General features: G+C 41.9%; 1 protein-coding gene across 2 annotated transcripts in view; it reads left to right on the forward strand.

Moving 5' to 3' along the window:
• YEATS2 (YEATS domain containing 2) overlaps positions 1-23,211 on the forward strand; it is a 59,678-nt gene that overhangs the window by 33,336 nt on the left and 3,131 nt on the right. For both annotated transcript variants that reach the window (XM_066598240.1, XM_066598241.1), the window contains exons 16-25: positions 443-604; positions 2,922-3,031; positions 3,917-4,066; positions 9,994-10,167; positions 12,241-12,433; positions 13,313-13,409; positions 15,426-15,499; positions 15,760-15,842; positions 18,962-19,163; positions 21,921-22,144. In XM_066598240.1, the coding sequence (XP_066454337.1) occupies positions 443-604; positions 2,922-3,031; positions 3,917-4,066; positions 9,994-10,167; positions 12,241-12,433; positions 13,313-13,409; positions 15,426-15,499; positions 15,760-15,842; positions 18,962-19,163; positions 21,921-22,144 (1,469 nt within the window). The remainder of the gene's footprint in view (positions 1-442; positions 605-2,921; positions 3,032-3,916; positions 4,067-9,993; positions 10,168-12,240; positions 12,434-13,312; positions 13,410-15,425; positions 15,500-15,759; positions 15,843-18,961; positions 19,164-21,920; positions 22,145-23,211) is intronic.

Genomic DNA, 23,211 nt, shown 5'->3' on the forward strand with positions numbered 1-23,211 from the left:
TGGACCGGGGCACCCACTGAGCATGAACTGCAACTCCCTGGACTCCTCGTTGACTCGCCTCTGAGCCCCATAACGTAAATCATGGGACTCAAAGGTCATGACATGTTCCCTTTATTAGTTATGACAGGGAACAGGTTGTACAGTTTCTGCAATTTAAGATTAATAGCGCCAACTCAAACTACAATCATCTCATTGTGATGTGTAAGGAAAGCGCGCCAACAGCAGGTGGATGAGTGGTACTGAGAATTACGGGTGGTTCGCAAACCTCATACTCCTGATTTTGACCTGCAGGACTCCCTTGTATTTGAAAACACTATGGATCTCATTAGAAGAGGGACAATCGCTTTTCTAATTCTGGGGAGATTTATTTTAGAATGTCTAAAATGTCTTGAATGTTTTTTTTATATATAATAGTTTCTTTTTTTTTTTGTTGTTTACTAAGTTATGGCAACCTTACAGTTGCCATCTACAAATCTAGGCAACTTGGCAAATCTCCCACCAGGAACCAAACTGTACCTAACCACCAACAGCAAGACTACATCTGGTAAAGGAAAACTTCTGCTTATACCCCAAGGAGCGATTCTGAGAGCCGCCAGCACTGCCAGTAAGTGACGTCTTTCCAAATTCCTGAACTTATATAAATTATACATAATATGCAGCTGGGTAATACGATTCTACACTTATGCTTAGACATTTTTGTTTAATAACCTCAAAAATCCTTTCCCATTTGGAATATCCATAGTCTCTTTAACCCCTTAAGGCCTTTTTTTCCCCCAATTTTCGCCCCCCCCCCCCCCCCTCCTTTAACAAAATCCTAACTCTTCTATTTATCCATTGCCGTTGCTGTTTGAGGGTTTGTTTTTTGTGGGGCGAGTTGTATTTTTTAATGTAACATATAATGTACTGGAAAAATTCTAGGTTGAATGAAATGGAAAAAAATCAAAATTCTGCTATCTCTGAGCGTGTCCTATTTCTACGGCGTACACACTGCAACAAAAATGCCATGCTAACTTTATTCTATGGGTCAGTACGATTGCTATGATTCCAAACTTATTAGTTGTGTTTTTGTTTTTTTTGCTGTACTACTTTTATTTTTATTTTTCAAAGATATTTATTTTTTTAAACTATTTTCTGTGCGAAGATACTTGTGCGAGCGCTCATTTTGTGCAGGACGTCCTGTAATTTTTGAATACATATGACTTTTTGATCACTTTTTATTGCATTCTTTCTTGGAGATGGGGGTGACTAAAAAAAGCGCAATTCTGACGTATTTTATTTTTCTGACGACGTTCACCATGTGGGGTAAATAATGCGTTACTTTGATAGATCAGACTTTTAGGGACGCAGTGACACCAAATATGTATTTTTGTTTTATTATTTAGATTGTTATAAATATGGCAAAATGTTTTTTTTTATTACTTTATTCTTTATAATTAGTAAAACTTTTCAACTTATTTTTACTTTTTATTTTAGTCCCCCAAGGAAAAAGAACTGGTTTGATGGTTCGATCGCTCCTGCAGTATAATGTAATGCCATAGCACCACATCATACCGCTATCTGACAGGTAGTCTATCAAGCCATGCCAGGGGCATAGCTTGATAGGCATTCTATTATGACAGCCCTGGGGCCTTTCAGAAGGCCCCCGGCTGCCCTGACACCCACATGGCAACCCACGATCTCATCACGGCGGGGGGGGGGTTGGGGACCCCCAAACATCGGTTGGGGCATTTAAATACCGCTATCAAAATTAATTAATAGCTGCATTTAAAGGGTTAACAGCTCTTATCAGCGGCGCGGCTTATCAGAGCTTTTGCGGGCATTCGTTGGCTGTAAGAAACAGCCGGCAGCCGTGTTGTATGGAGCGTGATCGCCCCGCAATCTCTCTCCAGACATACCCCGAAGCTGCAGGACGTCCTGTAACGTTAAGGGGTTAAAAGATTGTTTTTGCACAGTGGCTTCTATTCATAATGAGGACCCTTGGAGCCCTGTGTCATTGTTTCCATTTTTTTTATGACTACAATTCGCACTGGCTTCTCTCACCCCCACTAGCATTAAAGTGTTTTCTATAGGGACGTCTATGCACAGGCACACATTTATTCCAGGGCTCCCACCAAGGAAGTGTAGTCTTACATGGTTAATCTCCGTTCTGGAATATAGAGATGGGTCCTAAGCAGGAGACCTTCCTCCAAAGTGTTGATGCGATAAATAGGGCAAATAAACAGGTTGTGGTCCTGAGACAGCCTATTTAAGCAATGTTGCAGGTAGTCCTCAATCATTCTTGTAACTTAAAGAGGTACTCAGGTGAAGCAAATTTTCAAAAATTCCAAATATGGAAGATGTTTGCGCTATGTTTCTGATGGTTTATGGGTATAAATCGAGCAGCCATTACCTTCTTATCCTGTCCTTTATTTCTGATGTTTCCTCATGTTGCTATATTCCAAGATGGCCGGCACATCCCTCTTGTGACTACATTTCTCACAATTCCCCTCTCTGTACTTCCTTTGTGTGTGCCCCCACTAAGCGCTGCCCTGTTATTAGTCAGCAATCCGATCCCGAGACCTGATTACAAATAAAAATGTCCCTGATCGTTCCTACTGAGCTAATCCGACCCCTTGTGCTGGAATGCCTACAGGTCGTTCCCAAAGGCAACCTGGGAATAAACCCTTCTGAAGTGCCAGGAGAAGATAATGGTTTGTAAAGCTAAAGGCACAAAATCCAAAGCGGAACCTCATTGCAAACTTTATGATCATCTGATTAGCTTTCATTTACCAGCACTTTGCAGAACTGGAATAGCCCTTTGAGCCTGTAATTTCTGATTTTGTATGCACAGTGGGAGAATGGTGGTGACAGTAGCGGAGTGCGATGTAGATCTTGCCACAATGTATAATGTTTTGTCTTCACTTTGATAACCTATTTTCCAGATCTCCAGTCAGGGGCATCTACAAGTGGTGGCTCAGGCACAGGCAATGCTGCTCCTGGATTACCCCAGCATCTCACCTACACATCCTACATTCTAAAACAGACTCCCCAGGTGGGTATATGGCTAGGTGAACGAATGAGCCGCTACACTGGTTAAGCACTGTTATTATCCCTCTGTACCATGACATTTCCAGCACCCTCTGAGCAGGAAACTACACAGCCACATTCATTTGAATGGGGCTGTTTTGCAGTTTCCTGCATAGTCGGGTGGCTGGCACTCCATCCGTGTAGGGTATAATAGTGCTCCCGCGTATCCAATAGCTGTCGGTTGAACACTCGTGAAGAAAGCAGCTGCCAGACAGCTCTGGGGTGGCTTATCTCCGGGGAAAACAGAAGGGTGAGGTTTTAAAATTCAACACACTCGATTCTTCTTTTCCCTGTCATAACTTGTCAGTCATACAAAAAAGAATCACTTAGCTCTCTTTGACCCCCAAAAAATGTCTGAGCGGTTTTGGCTCCCAGTATGCATGTCTAGCAAAAGTCAGTTAACTGCTGCAGGCAATTGAAGGCCGCAGAGTCCCGATCACTAACTCCTGGCATCAGCACTTACATCCTGGGTGCTATGATGCCAGGAGTTGGAGTTGGGATGGTGAGGCTGCAGCTTCTGATTGGCTGCAGCGGTGACTTGACTTGCACCGCAGCTAAAGAAAGGTGAGCATACCCTCTCTTTTTAATTTTATATTATACTCAGCTGTTGATTTTTTTTTCATAGTGGAAAACCCCTTTAAGTAAAAAGATGGTTAACGGACAACAGTCGGATATATTAAAGACAATGTTATTTAATTTTTGGAAACTTTCTGTTTTGGAGGATGTTAGTATTTTATAGGGATTCATGTTAGTCATATACAGAGTGGAAAATGTAATAAATATATTCTACAGTCAGTAATTGCAGCACATTTTAAGGCGGATTAGCATTTTTAGTCTGTTTGCTTGGCAGGGAACATTTTTAGTTGGTCAGCCATCTTCACAGACATCTGGAAAGCAAGCCACATCCAACGTGACAACTCAAGGAAGTGCGGGAACCTCTGCACAGGGACAGCAAGCTCTGAAAGTTAGCTCAGGACAGAAAGGCACCGTTATCACACAGGTAAGGAGTGGCTCATCCTTGCTTCTAGTCTGGTTAACAGGGCTGTGGAGTTAGTAAGCCAAACTGACTCCCACTTTTAAGTTTTCCCAGACTCCAAGTCTGACTCCCGACTCCTTTATATATGACTCATGTTAAAATGGTAACATCAGGCTTTTTCAGGAAAAAGCAGCATAAGGATCCTTCGTCTCATGGAGAGGAACAGAAATAACAGTTTTTCTTGCTGTTTCCATATCCTAGTTATGAATGTTTTTGATAAATAGGGGCTTAAATGAATAATAGAAAATATATTTATGGGACATTTTAAAACTTTCCTAAATTCCTATGAAAGAAAATGTACAACAAATTCTGCATTAATTATATCATATTAAAATATATATATATATATATATTTTTTTTTTTAGGCCAGAGTCTGAGTAGGTACATTTTTATCAACTGTGCCTCCACCAAAATGGGACTCTGACTCCACAGCCCTGCTGTTTGATTCATCATGCTTAGTCTTGCCGAGATAGCAGCTAATGTATTCTTCTAATCTTAAAGTGTAACTATGCTATTCTAAAATCTCTTGATAAGTCATAGGGACATGACAAAAAGTTTTGATCACTGGGGTTCCAGGTGTTGAAACCCCAACCAATTGCTAGAATGAAGCAGCTGGAACTCTTATCAGAGTGCTGTCAATGCTCATTAGCTGAAGACAAACTCAATAGAGAGTCTAGGACTAGAGATGAGCGAGCATACTCGCTAAGGGCAATTGCTCGATCGAGCATTGCCCTTAGCGAGTACCTGCCCGCTCGGGAACAAAGATTCGGGTGCCGGCAGCGGGCGGGGAGCTGTGGGGGAGAGCAGGGAGGAACAGAGGGGAGATCTCGCCCTCTCTCCCCTGCTGACTGCCGCAACTTGCCTCTTACCCGCGCCGGCAGCCGAATCTTTACAGACGAGCAGGGAGATACTCGCTAAGGACAATGCTCAATCAAGCAATTGTCCTTAGCGAGTATGCTCGCTCATCTCTATCTAGGACCCATGTTCAAGTAGTGAGCAGTGACTGCACTTGGGTGATCACTTCAGCCGCTTCATTTGAACGATTGGTGAGGGTCTCGGCACCTGTAGCCCCAGCAATCAAAACTTTTTGTATCTCCCTATGATATGTGAAAAGTTTTTGGAAAGTTCATTTTCACTTTTTAGGTGAATTCGGTGTTTGTTTTTGTTTTTTTATTTTTTTTTATTTAAATGGGTTGAAAATTCTGTGTTGATTAATGTCTGAAATATTTTTATGAAGGCCACAGGTCAGTTTTTCTGATCCAGGGCTCCACGTTTCCAGTGTAGACATACATTTAAAACTCTGTCACGGGAGAAGATCCCTTTAAAATATAACCTATATTAAATGCAATTTAAAAACTTTAAATATGTATTTTTAGGACCAGTAGCAAAAGACAAACAAACATGTATCAAGTGAGGCTGATGCAAGAAAATTGCATCACCCACGTGCATATACAGTGGCGGTAGGCTATGTACTATCTTGAGCACCTACAATAAAGGTGCTGACAATAGCCTACAGAATTCTCCCCTTGCACCTATGTTATAATGACTACAGTGCCAGTGTGAGCTTGTTTCTGGCAGCGTAAAAGAGGTGATCAATATATATGTCTCCACCTCTCTAAAAGTGCAAAATCGTAATTAACCACCCTGCCGGGTAAAAAACGGCAAAGTGGGAGGATATTACTCAGCAATCGTATATAGAGACTGCACGACTCGTCATAGCTGTGAAGAGCTGCAATGCTTAAATAGGGGCATTGGTAGATAACCCCCTTTGTTTAGGAATATTCAGGACTGGGTGTACTGACAAAAGTGTGGGGTCAGCATATAACACGACCTAGAGCGGTTTAACCCCTAGTCTGAGAATCCAACTCCAAATGGAGATAAGGAAAAGGTTTGAGTGGCGAATCGAATTTCTGGTTCAAACTCAACATGGATGATGGGTTCAGTGAGTTGGACCAGCAAGTCGGTTCGCTAAAGGGTTCAGATTTGGCTACAAAATTAAATTCATATTCAGATCTCGGTTCAGTTCGTGGTTCTACGCGTTTCGTCACGAGACCGACTCATCAGGAACCCATGAAAAAATAGAACCTTTGGGAAAAGTTTTACAAATTACTTAAAAGGAGGATGTTTGGAGTACTGGTTGTCTAAAAATAAGAAAGCGACACTTGTAAGCCTCCAGAACAAATGTAAAAAAGGAGAGTAGTATGGAGTAGCTGAAATAAAGTAAAGCACTCAAAAATAAGAGTGTTACAAAAATACTCCAATTAGTAGATTAGAATACTCTCCACTATGCTGTCCCTGTCTGACTGGGTGGGAAACTGGCTAGTTGAAGCTCAGATATCTAAAACCCTAGTGAACAATCTCGCCACGCCTAGGAAAAATTCGCCATCCCCCATGAACAATAACAAAGAAGGACACAGATGTAGTCTCCAGCCTTAGTGGTAGACTGGAGAGCAATGAGAGACCAGCCACAATGCTCCTGTTATATAGTCCCTGCCTGGTCCAGCCCACAGGAGGGTATGTATCTCATTATCCAATGAAAAGGTGGGCGTGTAAATTAGTAACGCCCCTAGTGATGTGCCCATGCTATGTAGGAGCTGTTGCTAAGGGACCGCCTCCTAAGCGATCATGTGATACAGCACCATGGAAACCATGATGCTGGCAATGTGAATGCTAGAAGAAAGAGGAGTGTCCCATACTGCAGTCTTGTGAGAAGATACCGCTGCCGGCCTTCAGGGAGGGGCGGCCCAGCGTCAGGACGTGATGATGGCAGAGCTGTGCAGATGTAGATAAGAGATAGATGGTGCGTTGTCATGATAAAACAACGCCATAGAGCCGCAGTATATACAACCTATATAGGACCTTTTAGGAAACTGATCATATTATAAGTTTCTAAAGCCTCCACATAATTATGTATGGATATGGATGAGCACACGAGGATCATGATGGTGACAATGAAGTGCTTGAAATAAATGACAATACATTCAGATAAGAAAAATAAGGATAAATAGAGATACCAGATTAGGAAATACGACATCAAGATTGATGAAAATAAAGAATCAAACACGTTCTCCCAGATATCGCCCCTTTAATGAGGGGCTATACACACACATACATATATATATAATATTATGTGTATTTCTTTAGTTCCCTATCTGGGAGACCATGTGAATAGGAATTAAATTTTGTAACCAAATCTGAACCCTTTAGCGAACCGACTTGCTGACCCCACACTTTTGTCAGTATACCCAGTCCTGAACATTGCTAAACAAAGGGGGTTATCTACCAGACCTCCAATGCCCCTATTTAAGCATTGCAACACCTCACAGCTATGATGAGTCGTGCAGTCTCTATATACGATTGCTGAGTAATATCCTCCCACTTTGCCGGCAGGGTGGTTACTTACGATTTTGCACTTTTAGAGAGGTGGAGACATATATATTGATCACCTCTTTTACGCTGCCAGAAACAAGCTCACACTGGCACCGTAGTCATTATTACATAGGCGCAAGGGGAGAGTTCTGTAGGCTATTGTCAGCACCTTTATTGTAGGTGCTCCAGATAGTACATAGCCTACCGCTAATGTATATGCAGGTGGGTGATGCAATTTTCCTGCATCAGCCTCACTTATACATGTTTGTTTGTCTTTTGCTACTGGTCCTAAAAAAACATATTTAAAGTTTTTAAATTGTGTTTAATATAGGTTATATTTTAAAGGGGTCTTCTTCCGTGACCGTGTACACAACCCGTTGGGACTTCCTCCGCCTCTGTGACTTTTTTTACATTTAAAACACAACTGCAGCCACCACTAGAGGGAGCTAAGGAGCTTACTGCATACTGTTATACAGTGAACCCAATAAGAAGACTCGCTGGCTGTTGGATAGTTTGTATAAATGTGTGTGAAATTGGCACATACACAACTTACTAATACCCTATATCCTCCTGAAATGGCTGGAGATGTAAGGTCGTATGAACCGACATTACTATGAGTGATCCCTCTCTACCTCTATGGAAACAAGCTGCTCATGTGCTGGTTTCCTGGTCGTCCAGGCTCTGCTCAGATGAAAGCGTAGTAGTAGTATGACTGATATACTGTAGATTCAGCTGTGCTTGCGCAATGTTTCCATGAAGGAATTACTGATGGATGTGTCTGGTTACATAATTCTCCATTTCTGGCCATTTTTAGGATGGGAGCGGGGTGCTATCAGGAATGAAGGCTTAGCTTAACAATGGGGCTTAGCTTACCACAGTGGGGAAACTGCTCAGTACGCTCTTAATTAGAATGTATTAGTAAGCTGCCTATTTCGCATACGCACATTTGTAGAAAGTGTCTATAAAGTGGCCAACCTCTGTACGCTCCCACTAATGGAGGCTCCAGGTAGTCGCTCTGCTATCTGTACAGCAGAGCAATGACTGCTATCCAAAGCAGGCTTTTGATGTAAAAATGACATGTTTACAGGTTGAAATTCGCTTTAAAGATTTTTTTTTTTTTTGCTCGTTTTTACCAAACTCTGGTGCTCATATCTGTCACTTTCTGACAATTACTGTGACTACAAGTGCCACACTTTAAAACCTGTAAGTGGATCATTGTGACGGAGGTCCAATGAAACCGCTCTGTTTGAGGGATGAGAGACTGCTGGATATCTGTGAAATCTTACTCTTTCACCCTTACTTTAGAAACATCTGACAACTTTTCAAGGTGTTTGGAAGATTCAATATGTAATTTTTAAGGGGGTTCTCTGAGAGTCACAAAAAAAATTGGCTGAAGGCTAGGGATGACACAAAATAACCGTGTTCACGTCTGCATCAGAGGGCCCGTTCAGAGCCTCCCATGCAGATCCAGACTAAATAGTACAGCAATGTCAGGTGGGCCACATTATAGTCAATTTGGTGGCAATCTGAATGACGGAAATAGACTGTAACAGCAGGTGCAAATGTGAATGTGCCCTAAGCTGTACCCATCGGTTAGATCAGGGGTCCCCAACTCCAGTCCTCAGGGACCACCAACAGGTCATGTTTTCAGGATCTCCTATGGTAAGAACACCAGTGGGAATAACTGAGGCACTGACAATAATTACATCACCTGTGCCATACTGAGGAAATCCTGAAAACATGACCTGTTGGTGGTCCCTGAGGACTGGAGTTGGGGAACACTGGGTTAGATGACTCACCCTCACCTTGCTCCACCCCAGAAGCTGCTGCAGCGCTTATGAGCCATTCGTTGTTCACGTGACTTTTGCAGCCAATCACTGGCCTCCATAGTAATGTGTGCAGGAGTGGCCCACGGCCACTGAGGTCAGGGATTAGTTACAACAGTCGCATGTGCAATGAGCAGCGCGTCGCCAGAGTGGCTGTTCTGGATCGGGAGGACATCTAAGTGCTGCTTAGTTTGGTATTTTATGTCATCCGCAGCCACTTTTGTGACTCTGGGAAAACTTTTATGTAAACTGTAACAATAGAAATACAAGCAATATTTACAAACTGGTCATTTAATAAATGTGTGTTCGCTCACTCTGTTGTTTAAAGGGGTTCTCCAGGAAGCGGCTGCTGGAATAACCAGGGTCAGAGCTGAAGAACTGCTCCAACCTCAGTGTAGCGACCGGCGCTCACTGTAGCTCTTATTGAAATCAATGGGAGGTGCACTTGTAATTGCAGGCTGGGGTCCCGTTGATTTCAGTGAGAGCTGCACTTGCAATTACAAGCACTGGCCACTGCACAGCGTTCGGAGCAGTGCTTACGCTCCGACCCCAGTGTATCCTGTTGGCTACTTCCTGGATAACCCCTTTAAAACAAATCTGTTGGTAACTAGGATTTGGATAAGAAATAAGGAGAGCCGTGATGCTTTTATGTGACAATTTTTCGTTGTGGTCTTACTTTTTTTAATCACCTTTCAGGCAAACAGTAGTACACCTGGATTGGTAAAAATATCTGAAAATGTATTAAAGTCATTGCCAGTGACATCTCAGACACAGAAGCCTGGTACTACACTACTAAGGGTTGCAGGTGGTGTTATAACTGCAACCACCACATCATTACCATCCGTGTCTGCAAATGGACCTGCGCAACAGGTACAGCTGGTGTCACAAGAGCGTTCTGTAAATAGCCCCTCTGTATAGGTCTGGTCACAGTGAAAACAACTCTGCGGTCATTATAATCATTAAACACCAAGTAACTCTGTTCATAAATATTCTCCCCAATGAAATCATCATCAGGGACAATGGGATGACTGCGGAGAAGTGATCCCCACAGAACAGGAAGCGACGGTGTGAAAACTGCAAGAATTCAGGATTATTTTTAAATATAAATTGTGACATTGAGACCTAGAAAATGAAAAACCTTTAAAAATATATATTTCACATAAAACTTGATTTAATCAATAGGCCATTTTCTGTTTACATACATACATTCTCTTTACATGATTTTCTGTGTGTGTATGTATGTATATATATATATATATATATATATATATATATGTATTTCTCTTTACATTTGCCTCTGAAAATACTGACGGGCGTGAATAATTATGCATTTAGTTATCATATGTTAAATCATTATAAAGACTGCAGATCACTGTATTGTCCTCACTTTGGCATTAATAAGAACCTGTCTTCTCTCCTGACATGTCTGTTTTAGTAAATACTGTATTTTTCCTGATCTACTAACTCCAGAACATCTTTTTTTTTTAGATCTGTATTGTTCCATTCCTCTGTTATTCCTCCTGGAAATGTCTGACTAAATTGACAACTGGGTGTTACCAGTTTGGGGTGTCTCTACTCTGTCACTGTTCAATCACTGCTGCCAGTATCCCACATTGTAGGCACATTTTATTAAAGGGAACCTATTGCCAGGTTTAGCTCTTTTATACCATTCACATGATAGTATTACTCATGGGTAACCCCTTACTAATGTGTAACCATTAGGCCCACATACCTCCAGAAAGCAAGTTTGTAGAAATTCCTGCTCCGTAGGCAAAGCAAGGAATTACAGTCCCGTTATCTATAAGCCAGGGAAGAAGCCGATGTCCTAGAAGTCAGAGCAGAACTGGTGCATGTGATTTTTAGGGAGTCTGCCCACAACAGCAAATAAGGAGGATAGAACAGTACCTCTACAGCGCCACCTATTGGATGATAATATTCCTGCAAATCAATGTCCGACCCTTTATACAAGGCTTTATAACACTGATTGGGAATTGAAAACAAAGCCAGAATCCATACACAGACAGCTGTTTCTGGGTTTTTGCCCCTCATCAGTGTGCAATAGGATCCTGGCTTGACCAGCCAGAGGCCTGTGATGGGGGTTGGGAGGGTAATGTCTTTTAAGGAGAGCACCTAGAAGGTGCCCAAAACAGGGTATACATAACAGCACTTTGCATGCGCCAGTCCCTCTCTCACTTCTGGGACATTACCTACTTTCTCTGCTTGTGGATGACACGGGGGTCATTATCCACATCAATCAGAGGCAGGGGACTGGTTATTCGCAGACTGCCGGTGGCAGGCGCGGTTTGGGTCCGCCCACTGGACTGTTAAACCTTGATTTGCAAATGGCAGGGGATTTTTCACAAATTCCAGTTCTGGAGCGTTAATTGGGCTAACGGTTACATGTTATTACCATTACATCTTGCTAGTATGTGAACAGTTTAGAAGGGTTAACCTGGTCGACATGTTCCCATTTCGCAAAACTCTGCTTTGTGCCTATCCTCTGTTATTCCACCTGGAAATGTATGAATACTTTAACAACTGGATGTTACCGTGCTAAAGAGAAAGGGGCGTCTACACATCCTGACACTGGTTAACCAATTTTGACTGTCTCCATCTCTTTAAGAACACTCTATCGTCAATGGAAAGGGTAGCATCCGTCAACGTATTTATACATTTCCAGGCGGAATAACCGAGGGCTAACACAATTCAGAGTTATAGAGCTGCATCGTAGCCTTTAAAAAAAATTGATACGTTTTCAGACGTCCTATGAGTGGTAGACCTGACGTTTTTAAACCACAGATGCAGAAGTCCAAGGATTACCACAAACCTTTGCTACAGTTACTAAACAGCTGCATTAATTTATGGGATGTTCATTTGATCCTTCTGGTTACTAAATATGATTCATTTCCTCGCTTCATTATTTTTAAAATTTGTTTTCTTTAGGCTACTGAAGGGTCGAGCGCCTCTGTGTCCCCTGCCACATCATCCAGTAAAACCCATGTACAGCACTCCGCTGCAGCACAGCACACCAGCCAAGTGAAGTTGGTGAGCAGCAGTAGATCTGGTGCACTGACTGTTCCAATAATGTCATCAAGAGCCACACCTAGCCCAGTCCCCGGTACTTCTATACTAGCAGGTATCCCAATCTTGTGCTGATTCTTGCATTTACTTATAGCTTATCAGTATACATGCTGCATTATGTGTATAAAACAACACTTCAGAAAGAGTTTTTTTACTTTTTTTTTCTTTGTCGTAATGCAGCATCCTAATTTAAAGGGCCATTCCAATGATTAATTTATTTATTCATTATGAAGCTAGCCCTCAGCTATATAGCTATATAAGTGAGCTAGTGTTACCTTGGTTAGTTATTCCTTTCTAGCTGAAACTCCTGCCTCTTTTTTTTCCTCATGGTCATGTGATCTTAGATCTGCCTGGGATTATGATGGCTGAAACTAGTCAATTTCTGATTTTGTGTGATCCTACTTCATGATCTCTACCACAGAAACTGCCTAGAGGGGTGCACAGACACTCCTATCACAGTTACTGATGATAATCCCTCAGCTCCCGGCACACAATTATAATAGAGGAGATTACAGATTATCCTCCTGTGTACATATGGTCTGTATCTTATTTAGGTGAGTATAGAAGGTAATTGTAATTAAACTGCCCCCACAGCAGGCAGAAATGGTATAGCCTCTAGCTAATGCTGTGCTGATGTATCATGGGATAGATGTGAAAGTGAATGTAAAAAATCACAGCATCAAGATAGTGGCTAATAAGCATCAGACAGGGGGATGCACTGCAGGGAAGTGACTGGAATATACAGAGAAGTCTGGTGTGTGACAGGCAATCAGGCGAGGAGGACAGGCCTGAAAAAATATGTTTTCACTGGAGTGGCCCTTTAAAGAGACAGTATATATTTAAGATCTAAAATTATGGCAAAATACTGTATATATTGATGTGACCATAGTTTTATGCATTTTGTATTGTTAAACTGAATTTACCTTTTTTCCAGTGAAAACAGATCCAGACTACAGTAACACGTTGTTTCACACTGGTCCGTCAGCCGTGAAATTAGAAGATAACATGGATGCAGAATCCAACTCTGTAAAGTAATTATCTTGGTCCACCATCCATCTGACATTTATCCCCATATCCCTCCTTACCCTTAAGAATTCCACTGACTGTTTTGGTGATTGCAGTTCACATTATGTGAATATAATGCAAGGCCTGAGAGTAGCCACGTCATCTTCAATCTCCCGTCAAACACTAGCTGGACATATAACAAACATAATCGTGAGCGTTGGCTGCATCCTTGTCTACATATTTAGAAGGGGTTGTTACAGCAAAAAAAAGTTGGTAGCCTTATCTACTTTACACAATTTTCAGCACAGCATATTTAGATTTATATGGGCCAACAAAAGAGGGAGGATTAAGCACACAGTAATGCACGATCATAAGCGACTGGGAGGTCTGTCAGTGCCTAATATAGTCAAATATTGTAAGGTGGCCCGAATAGCCCAATGGGTAGTGGGGTCTGATGACCCAAAAGGCAGTCTATGGATGGAAATAGAGAAAAATCGCATTTATCCACATAGCATAACATATCTGACTTGGTCTACCGCCACTCCCCCCGGGGCTACAACAATTAAGCCCACTCTCATATCACTCCCTCCTGCTATGGAGATGCGCCCGGTCTAAGTATAACTTGTCCTCCAGGATCTCCTCCATGCTGTCAATACTCCCCAATCCGCAATTTCCACCAAGCCAAGATTTAACTTCTTTTAAATGGTGGACATGTAACCAGATAACCACCCTACGACATTTTTAAAATAAAGCAAAACTTTACAGTATACAGCAGTTTATAGCCGCTTTTCAACCAGCTACCCAGGAATATCTGAGAATTAATCGAATATTCCACTTTATCCATTCCATAGCTTCCGCCTCCATGCCATTTGAAGCGGCATGTGCCAGAAACCCCTCTCAGAGAGGAATGCTCTCTTATATATACAATATGCTTAACCAGCCTCTGCCTGGAGAGAAGCTTATGTTTATGAGGAGATGGGAAGCGGACCTACAGCTTGAAATGACCACTGATAGATGGCAACATTGTTGCTCCATGATATCCAAAGGCAGCCACCAAGTTTCCCTTATGGAAACTTCAATTAAAATTTTGCATAGGACATACTTAGTTCCACAGAGACTGCACCATCTCTACCCAACCTCTTCCCCATTGTGTTTTCGGGGATGCCAAGAAAGGGGGGGATATGCTTCATATATGGTGGACATGGCCGGAGGTCAAAAGGTTATGGTCCCAGGTTGACAACCTTCTTAACCAACTGTTTGTGGGTCCGGTTCCCAAATCCCCTACAGTGTTCCTCCTGGGGGACCACCCTATGCGATTTCGATATTAAGCTCACAAACTAATTCAATATATATGTATGGCTACAAGAATTCACTTCTAAATGGAAATCGCCTACTCTCTCCTTCCCAGAGGTGCTTAATAGAATATCCTCAATGATATATAAAAGGATTCATGCCATTGGAACAGAAACTATGGCAAATTTAAAAAAAATCTGGCAACCATGGATTTGAGGGCTTAGAAATTCCAGGGCTAGCCCATAATATATTATCTAGATGAGCGAGCACCCAAATGCTCGGGTCCGCGTTATTCGAGTCGAGCTTTTCGTAAAATTCGAGAGCTCTACTCACGTAACGAACCCCATTGGCTACAATGGGAGACTCGAGCATTTTTGTATGTGGGACGCCAGGTGCCGAGCTTTTTTTTTTCTTTGGTTCGTGTCCCTCTTTCCTCTCTCCCCTCTCCCTTCTCCCCTCTCTTCCTCTCCCGCCTCTCAGTATACATCCCTTTATAATTGGGCTTCAGTCCTGCTTTACAGTCCTGTCACATAACTATGACAGCCTATCAGAGCATAAATATAGTATATAGTATCAAGTTTGTGCCAACTGGATCTACCCTGTGCCCCTTGGCTCTGACGAAGACTTCATATACATTGCAATACGTTTAGTATTGTTTTTTGGTAAACTCATTTGACTAAACTTTTTTTCATGTAACAAGTTGAATATTTTTTCTGTTTATATAACGCCTGCCTCTAAAATAATTGCAGGACAGAACATCTCCAGAATTTCAAGCAACTGCTAACTGCAACAGTAAAGAAGGTCCCACTTATAGGGGAAAGAGGTAGGAAGCGTCATCCCTTCTCTTTTGTAGAAAGTGTTTCTGCTCTTCCATGTCATGTTGATGTATTCTCAGTCTTACGATCTGGCCTAGAATTCTGGATCAAGTAGTTGTTGATAATGTTTGTTGTTGCTCATGCAGTTTCACAGAAAATTGGTCCCTGTCTTAAAATTCTTTATACGGTAATCTCTGATTTGTATTCGGACTAGTTTGTTAGTTTTTATGTATTAAACGACCTATCCTTGCTTTCTCACTTTCCACAGATGAAGATGGCAGCAATCCATTCTGTGCGAGTTCACTGGAGCAATATTATAGTTGGAACATTGGAAAAAGGAGAGCGTCCGAGGTATTTTTTCTTTTTTTTTTTAATACTCTCCTTAGGTTACGTGCCCATGTTACCACCGAAGCCACTGAGAATATCTCAGTTGTTCTGTACTATAAGAATGCCCTGGCTGAGGCGCATGGGATGCCTATAGGCTCTGTTCTCTGAATGGGGTTGATGCCCTCTTGTATTTTTGCTTGTAGCTGCTTCCATTTTGGATGTGCACTCCACCCCAGTCTGTCCAAGGCTTTTTAATTAGTCTGCGCCCTACATGCCCTAGTGCATTTGGAAGCCTTAGGACCAAAGATAGGTGAGTCTGAGTGTTAGGGCTCTCTCGTACGAGCATTTTACACATCGTATTTCTAGTGCTGGAGCATGCAGCAAGTACACAATGAATTGCGTACTTGCTGCCTGCTGACAATCCACATACATTGTTGAAAAAAGGATAAAATAGTTCAGCACTTCCCCAATAGAAATCCATAGGTGCACATTAAACCATGGCTGCAACATACTATAGAAGCAAGAAGCAAAAAACAGCAACAGCACTCAAAATACATTTACTACCAGAGGCATACATACCTATAATAAATACTCCAACCACATTAAATAATGCAAGGTTCCCAGTATGTAATTTGATCAAATCATATTGGCCCATCTACCAACGTCCAGGTGACCAAGCTTTCAGATGGGTCCTAACGCTAATATCAGGGGGTTTAATCTTAACCTGGGAGAGATGGATACCTACCTTTAAAAATGCTCCTTTCTTTGGACTAAGCCTACAAATAATCCCGATACACAATCTTAGCATGTATGCACATGTAATACGCACCTAGATAGTTCATGCCATGTTCTTCTTTGCGAGCACTTTGTGTGCTGTGCAAAAAGCACAACTGAAAGTCATGTAAAGATTGGTACTGCATATTACACATGCACAACCCACGCGCGTAATAATGGCTAACTAATGAAATTTGCCATGAAAAATCCTGTTAACCCTTTCCAATCTAGTGTCAGACCTTGTCCGACATTGGGATTTCTCTGCATAACTCCCACGTCGGACGAGGTTCGACACATGTCTCTAACACTACGTAGGAGCTTTCTTCTGCATAAGTATATTACACTATGCAGAAGAGAGCTCCAATGTGAGAGTTGTCTTCTGCATAGTGTAATATACTTATGCAGAAGGGAGCTCTGACATCGGAGCTCTCTTCTGCAGTGTTAGAAACATGTGATACACATTGTTGGCAGTTATAGGATGTTACTGTAATAAAGAGATATCATTAGAGAAAGTTGAAATTAAGTCTTATTATATAAATGTATGTAATATCAATATACATATAGTTACAGAATTATTACAAATGATCTTCCCGATATGAAACCTTCATAACCCTACGTTTCATTTTTTTTTTTTAAATGCTAATAAAATCATGATGACCGGTCATTTTTATGTGTTTCTATTGAGTAATCCCAAGGGATCCACAACACGTTTTCCTGCGCAAAATAAGAGCTGGGGAGCGTGCGGGTGGCAGGGAAATTGGATTGGAAAGGCTTCAAATATTAGTGTAGCTATTCACAGGGGACAGAACCATAGCTATAATAAAGTCACTGTCTTAGTAGGGTCTTAGTAAGTAAAGAAAAAAACCTCAACCCTAAGACATTGCTCATGTGAAGAGAAGAGGGTAAACAAAGGATAAATGGTGTGTTGGACAGAATGCACCATGCAAAAATAGCAGATAATGGGTTTCAGCTTCTTCATTTGGCCTTTATTAAAGGTTTAAAAATACACCTATTTTAAAAAACATGGGTGAGTGCAGGTGACATCATTGTGGTCATGTGATCAGGTCACATGACTGAAATGGCCATTTAAATTATCACATGACTACAACAGTAAGAATAATACTGCAAATATAGACGAAACGAAAGCAGCATGAAGAACATGATGTACTAAATAAGTTCTAATTATTAATTGTCGGGTGGGCTGTGGTCTCTTATTGGTTTAATTATATAATTCTAGCAATTTAAATTGTATTATATTAAATTGGTTTATTTCTAAACATGTGCTCATCAATGTATTCCCTCGGCTTTTGGATTTACTATTTTCTGGTTTATATAGAGGGTATTTTTCCACTTGTTTGCTTGACCTCATTATCCAAACAGTTTTTCATTCTATTTAATTCCATTATACAATTTAGTTTTGTAGCTTTTTTTTTTAGCTTTTTGATTTTTCAAAAAAATCTGTTTACATTTTTTGGCCTATTGTTATGGTCTTTTTAAAAGTAATTTATTTAAATGTCAATTTGTCATGTGACCTGATCACATGACGATCATGACTTCACCCATGCTCCACCCACAGTTTTTAAATAGGTGTTGTTTTTAAACCTGTAATAAAGACCAGATGAAGGCGCCGATACGATGCTGAAACACGTTGCCCGCTATTTCTGCATGGTGCATTCTGTCCGGTGTGATGATTTACCCTTGTTACCTCTCTTCGCTTCACATTGTTCATTTAAGGCTCTACTCCTCCATCTGGGAGGCGGCTGCCCATATTGCACTATGGAGTAGTTTTTTATTTTTTTTCGGTATTGTTCATGTGGCACATTGTCTTGCCGCAAAACCTATAAGACTAGGTTGCTACCAGCATTAGACTTGCCAGTTTAAGGCTCTGTCATGAGAAATGGAATGCCAATGGATCCATCCTACAACGGAAACAAGTGGCACAGGGCTGAACCCATTGACTATAATTGGATCCATCCAACTTCTGTTATGCCTTTTCCCATCTTCTTGGACAAAATATCGCAGCATGCAAAACTATGCCGGAGATCCAAAAAAAATCTCCAAGGCAGATGTGAACCTAGCCTTAGTAGTATGCAGAACAACGTTATGTAGTAATATTGAAGAAGCTGGGGACATACAGATTTAGAGCTTAGGGAGAGCCGTTTGCATGGAGCTTGTGTAGTGGCATTGTGGGGAAGTAGGCACTTCTTGTACCACTATATAGTGCCTCCGTACCACGTTTTATTACAGAGGTGTCCTCCCATAGAAGCATAGAAGTTATATACAGAATTCTTTGAAACCTAAGATTAAGTTTTTTTGTGAATTTAGACTGTATTTCATGTCATTTCTATTTATTAACTTACTTTATTTAGTGGCAACGAGCAGTTTCCATGAAGAAGATGCTTCAAGAAATCATAGATAAGCAAACAAAATTCAGTAATTTTACCCCGTTAAGGACCAAGGAAATTGTACATTGGTGTCGGACACATGGTTACACCCCCCCGGATCCTGAGACGGCCAGCGATGAGCGTGAATCCTTTGAAGATGTGCTGACTCGTATAGATAATGAAGCAGGCAAGTGAGGCTTTTGTTTCCAGGTGCTGGAGTGTATGACTATGTAAGGGTACTTTTACAAGGGCCAAAAGATACTTATGGGGAATTACTTGGGCATACTGTTGGCCTTTGTTAAAAATAAGACCTGATAAGGCAAGTGAGAGATAATTGTTCGCTTGTTAGGGGGGCTCCATTTTCAACTCGCCTAAAAACCGAGCAACTGTTGAATTATAGAATGGTAGAGTTGGAAGGACCTCCAGGGTCATCGGGTCCAACCCCCTGCTCAGTGCAGGATCACTAAGTAATCCCAGACAGATATTTGTTCAGCTTTTGTTTTTGTGGCCCATATTAACAGGCAGTCATTCATCTATGAACAACTGCCTGTTGACTCAGAATGGAGGTGGCGGACAGAAGAGATCTCCATCACGCTCTGCTCCATTCAGTGAGCGATCATTGATCCTCTGTGAAAGCACCTGATAGTTATTCCATGTAAAGGTACCCTAGTTGAACCAATGTGACGGCTGTGATTGGCTGAGAGCAGTGCTCGCTGGCAAATCAGAGCCATCGCTTCCTGAAGGCAGGATTTATTAACGAAGAGTGCGGAAAGCCCAGCGGAGCTGCAGAACTTGGCAGACCAGCGGGCAGGACTCGGACCGCACCTGCTAGTTAATGTATTCTTTTTTTTTTTTTTTTTAAATGTGTTCTAGCTAGGGCTTATAGTTCAAGCATTCCTGAAAATAGGCAAAAATCCGGATAAGGCACATTTTCGGGGTAGGTCTTATTTCCAGCGAAACACTGTAGACACAGAATATCGGTGTTGCCCAGAGTATTCCTATATGTTCTATTTGAAGTTGTTATATTGTTTTATGTTTTCATAATTTTACATTCTTTTCGTTTCCTTCTAAATACCCAGTGTCTCTATTAAGGGCTTAGTCACACGGGTGCATCAGCACCCGTACACAGGCGCCGATGCGCCCTTGTGACTGAGCCCTTACTGCAGGAAGAAGACGGGCGTACTTCAAGACGGACGACTCCCCACAGCGCTGAAGAAAGAACACATGACCGGCAATGAAGCTGGTCACATGTTCTTTCTCCCGGCGCTGCAGAGAGACATCCGTCTTGAAGTGCGGACGTCTTCTTCCTGCAGTTACACGGGCGCCAATGCGCCTGTGTGACTCCGCCCTTAGGGTGCAGACTGGAAAATCTGCATCCTATCTGCTGGAAATTTACAATAACTAGCCAATTAAATGGTGCTGTTCTTGTCAGATTACACTGCAAATATATTACAGATTTGCCGCAGATTTCTGTTTGCGGTGAAAATCAGCAGCGGTAATAGAGATGCTGCGGATTTAGCATCCACACCACATGTCCGATTCTGCCCAGATTATTTCCACAGTGTGTGGATTAGATTTGTATGAATCGTATCCAATTTGCTGCTCCTGTAAATGCTGTGGATTTTCCACATAAAAATCTAGAACAGCTGCACTTTGTGTAGCTGTAACCTTATTTTATGTTCATATGCCGATTTTCTGAAGCAAAATTGTGTGCGCAATATTCACAGCATTTTGCAGTACAAGCAATATGGATGAGATTTAAGAAATCCCACCTACAAGCTGCAGTGTAAATAGACCTGCACTGTAGATGGTAAATCTGTAGGATGTCAATTTAGGCTGTGGATTTCAAAATGTGAATGACAAAACCCCATTAAGGAAATCCTGAGCATTTGGGGGGACTTGAGAAGCATTGCTCTCGGGGAGCTGGTACGTCTATATGTTACACATCCACCTGTATAAAGCTGTAGTCACAGGGCAATGCTCCTATGCCAGTTCCGTCCAGTTCCGAGATGGATAGAACTTGCATAGGAAAAGAACCCATTCAAATTCGCGCAAGCTTTTTTCCTTTGGACCGATAACCTTTGAAAAATCGCAGCTTGTCCTATTTTTGGATGATTCTATGGGAGTCTTCAAAAAAGAAAAATGGAGAGCACATGCGTGCCATGTGAGTGGGATCTGTTTTTAAAGCCTTTTTCACATGTGTGAAAAACATATAAGTCTGACCTACATCACACTCACCTATGTGAATATACCCTAATGCTGAGGTTCTCCTATGGTGGCTCTGATTGGAAATTTGGAAACACTTGCTGCCTGATTATCCCAAAAACTGAGAATCCTGACTTATAATCAAACCCTTCTAAAAAAAACATTGCCCAACTTTATGATTTTACATATACAGTATTAGCTACTTGGCTTCACACATTTGTTAAGATCTTATTTTATAGTTTTTCCATGGCCTGTCATGAAAATACAGGTAAAATTTCACTTTGTTTCCCTCCTATCTACAGTCTGTCGGATACTAAGCACAAGCCTTCCCACTGTAGGCTACAAAGAATAAGGCTGCTTTCACATCGGTGGGGGGGATTCCGCTTTCCTGTTTCGTTCAAGGAGCAGGAAAAGGGAATCCTCGCGGCTGAGAGTCTCCGTCTCCGGATGGAACCAATCAGCTCCTAACGGACCGCATTGACAATAATGGGGTCCGTTCGCTTTTCACTCAGCTGCCTGTCTTTTAAATGGAAGAAAAAGCCCTGCATGCAGCGCTTTTTCTTCCGGTATTTTGAGCCAGAGATGTGAAACCGACCCACATTCTAGTTTCCCCTGTAATCTGGATCAGTTGCGGTGTTCTTGGTGACGGGGCGCCTGCAGAATAATTGTAGTACTGTTTTTTGTTTTTAATTGGTGTCTGTGTAATTCCAGGTATTCATGTACTGTCTTTATTCTTCAGCTTTGCCCTCCTCCTATTCCTCACCTGACGCTCTCTGTAGAAAAATGAAGGAACTAGAGAAGGTTCTTAGAAAGGAGAAAGAAGTGGAAGAAGATGTTGATATCCTCAGCATCGAGGGAGAGCGCAAACCTCAGACGAAAAAGGAAAGGGAAGACGAAGATGGTGTCAAATTTTACTTGACTCCAAGCCTCTCGTGTGAGTTTATCAAAGACGCCGCACAAGAGGTGAGGATGCATTACTTCTACTTTAAGAAATTTGAATAGCTTTTCCATGTTAAACAACTTTTTTAACCCCTTAATGACTAGGCTGTTTTGGTCCTGAAGGATATGGTGACTGTTTAGTTTGGCGTGGGCAGTGGGTTTTTCTTTATTATACATATCGATCTTGAGAATAAAGAGAACGCAGTGACTGTTTAGTGCTTCGACCCCATCTCTGTTTTTTCCTCCATGCAGGGAACTGTAGTGCAGCTTCATTCAAGTGATTGGGTTTGGCTGCAGTTCCCGTACACAACCAGGGGGCCCCGGGCGCCACTGTGCAGGGGATGCAGTGCTAAACCAGTACTGCGTCCTCTTCATTCTCTGGATTAGTTTTGGTCCCAGAGGTTGGAGCAAGACCTGAACTAGTCGCTTCCTCCGATGCTGGATGCATGCATGTGGAAAGTAGGAAAGTTCAGCCATGAAAAGTGCTACGATTGTACATGCAATAAAGACAAGTTTTGTGTTAGCTGGATCACATTGATTGGGACTGTTCGCTTATAAAGACATCTGCGGAAGCGCCATCCTGAGGGACCATTTTTTCTACATTACTTCACCCAACTTTCCCAGACTTATGGATATCAACTCCTCTGCTGTATTCCTCCTCAGCTAGCCAGCTTTCAGCAGATGAGCCCAAGGGCAAATGTGGCAGAATGTGAGACGTAAGTGCCGCAGCAAGAATCCTCATGACCATAATGAATCTTGTATGCTGCTGCCATTGCATTGCCCCCGTTGTACAGCTCTGGGGGGCTTACACCTCAGCGCTTTCCAATAAGTCACCTGAGATGTATCTATGGAAGCATTAGCTTGCACTATTAGGGCAAATTCTGACGAGATACATTCAGTTTCTCCATCCGCGTGTCAGACTATTATATATGCAGTATATCCTTATCATTGTGTACCATGTACCGAATGTCAGCACTAGGAAGTGAGGGCATCCTTATGTGCAGAATTTGCATAGAAATAAATATGGCTTCACCTTTGCTGCTTAGATAATTGTAAATATATAGCAATTTATATAATATTTTATTACATGA

This window comes from Eleutherodactylus coqui, chromosome 1 (genome assembly GCF_035609145.1).
Source record: "Eleutherodactylus coqui strain aEleCoq1 chromosome 1, aEleCoq1.hap1, whole genome shotgun sequence".
NCBI lineage: Eukaryota > Metazoa > Chordata > Amphibia > Anura > Eleutherodactylidae > Eleutherodactylus > Eleutherodactylus coqui.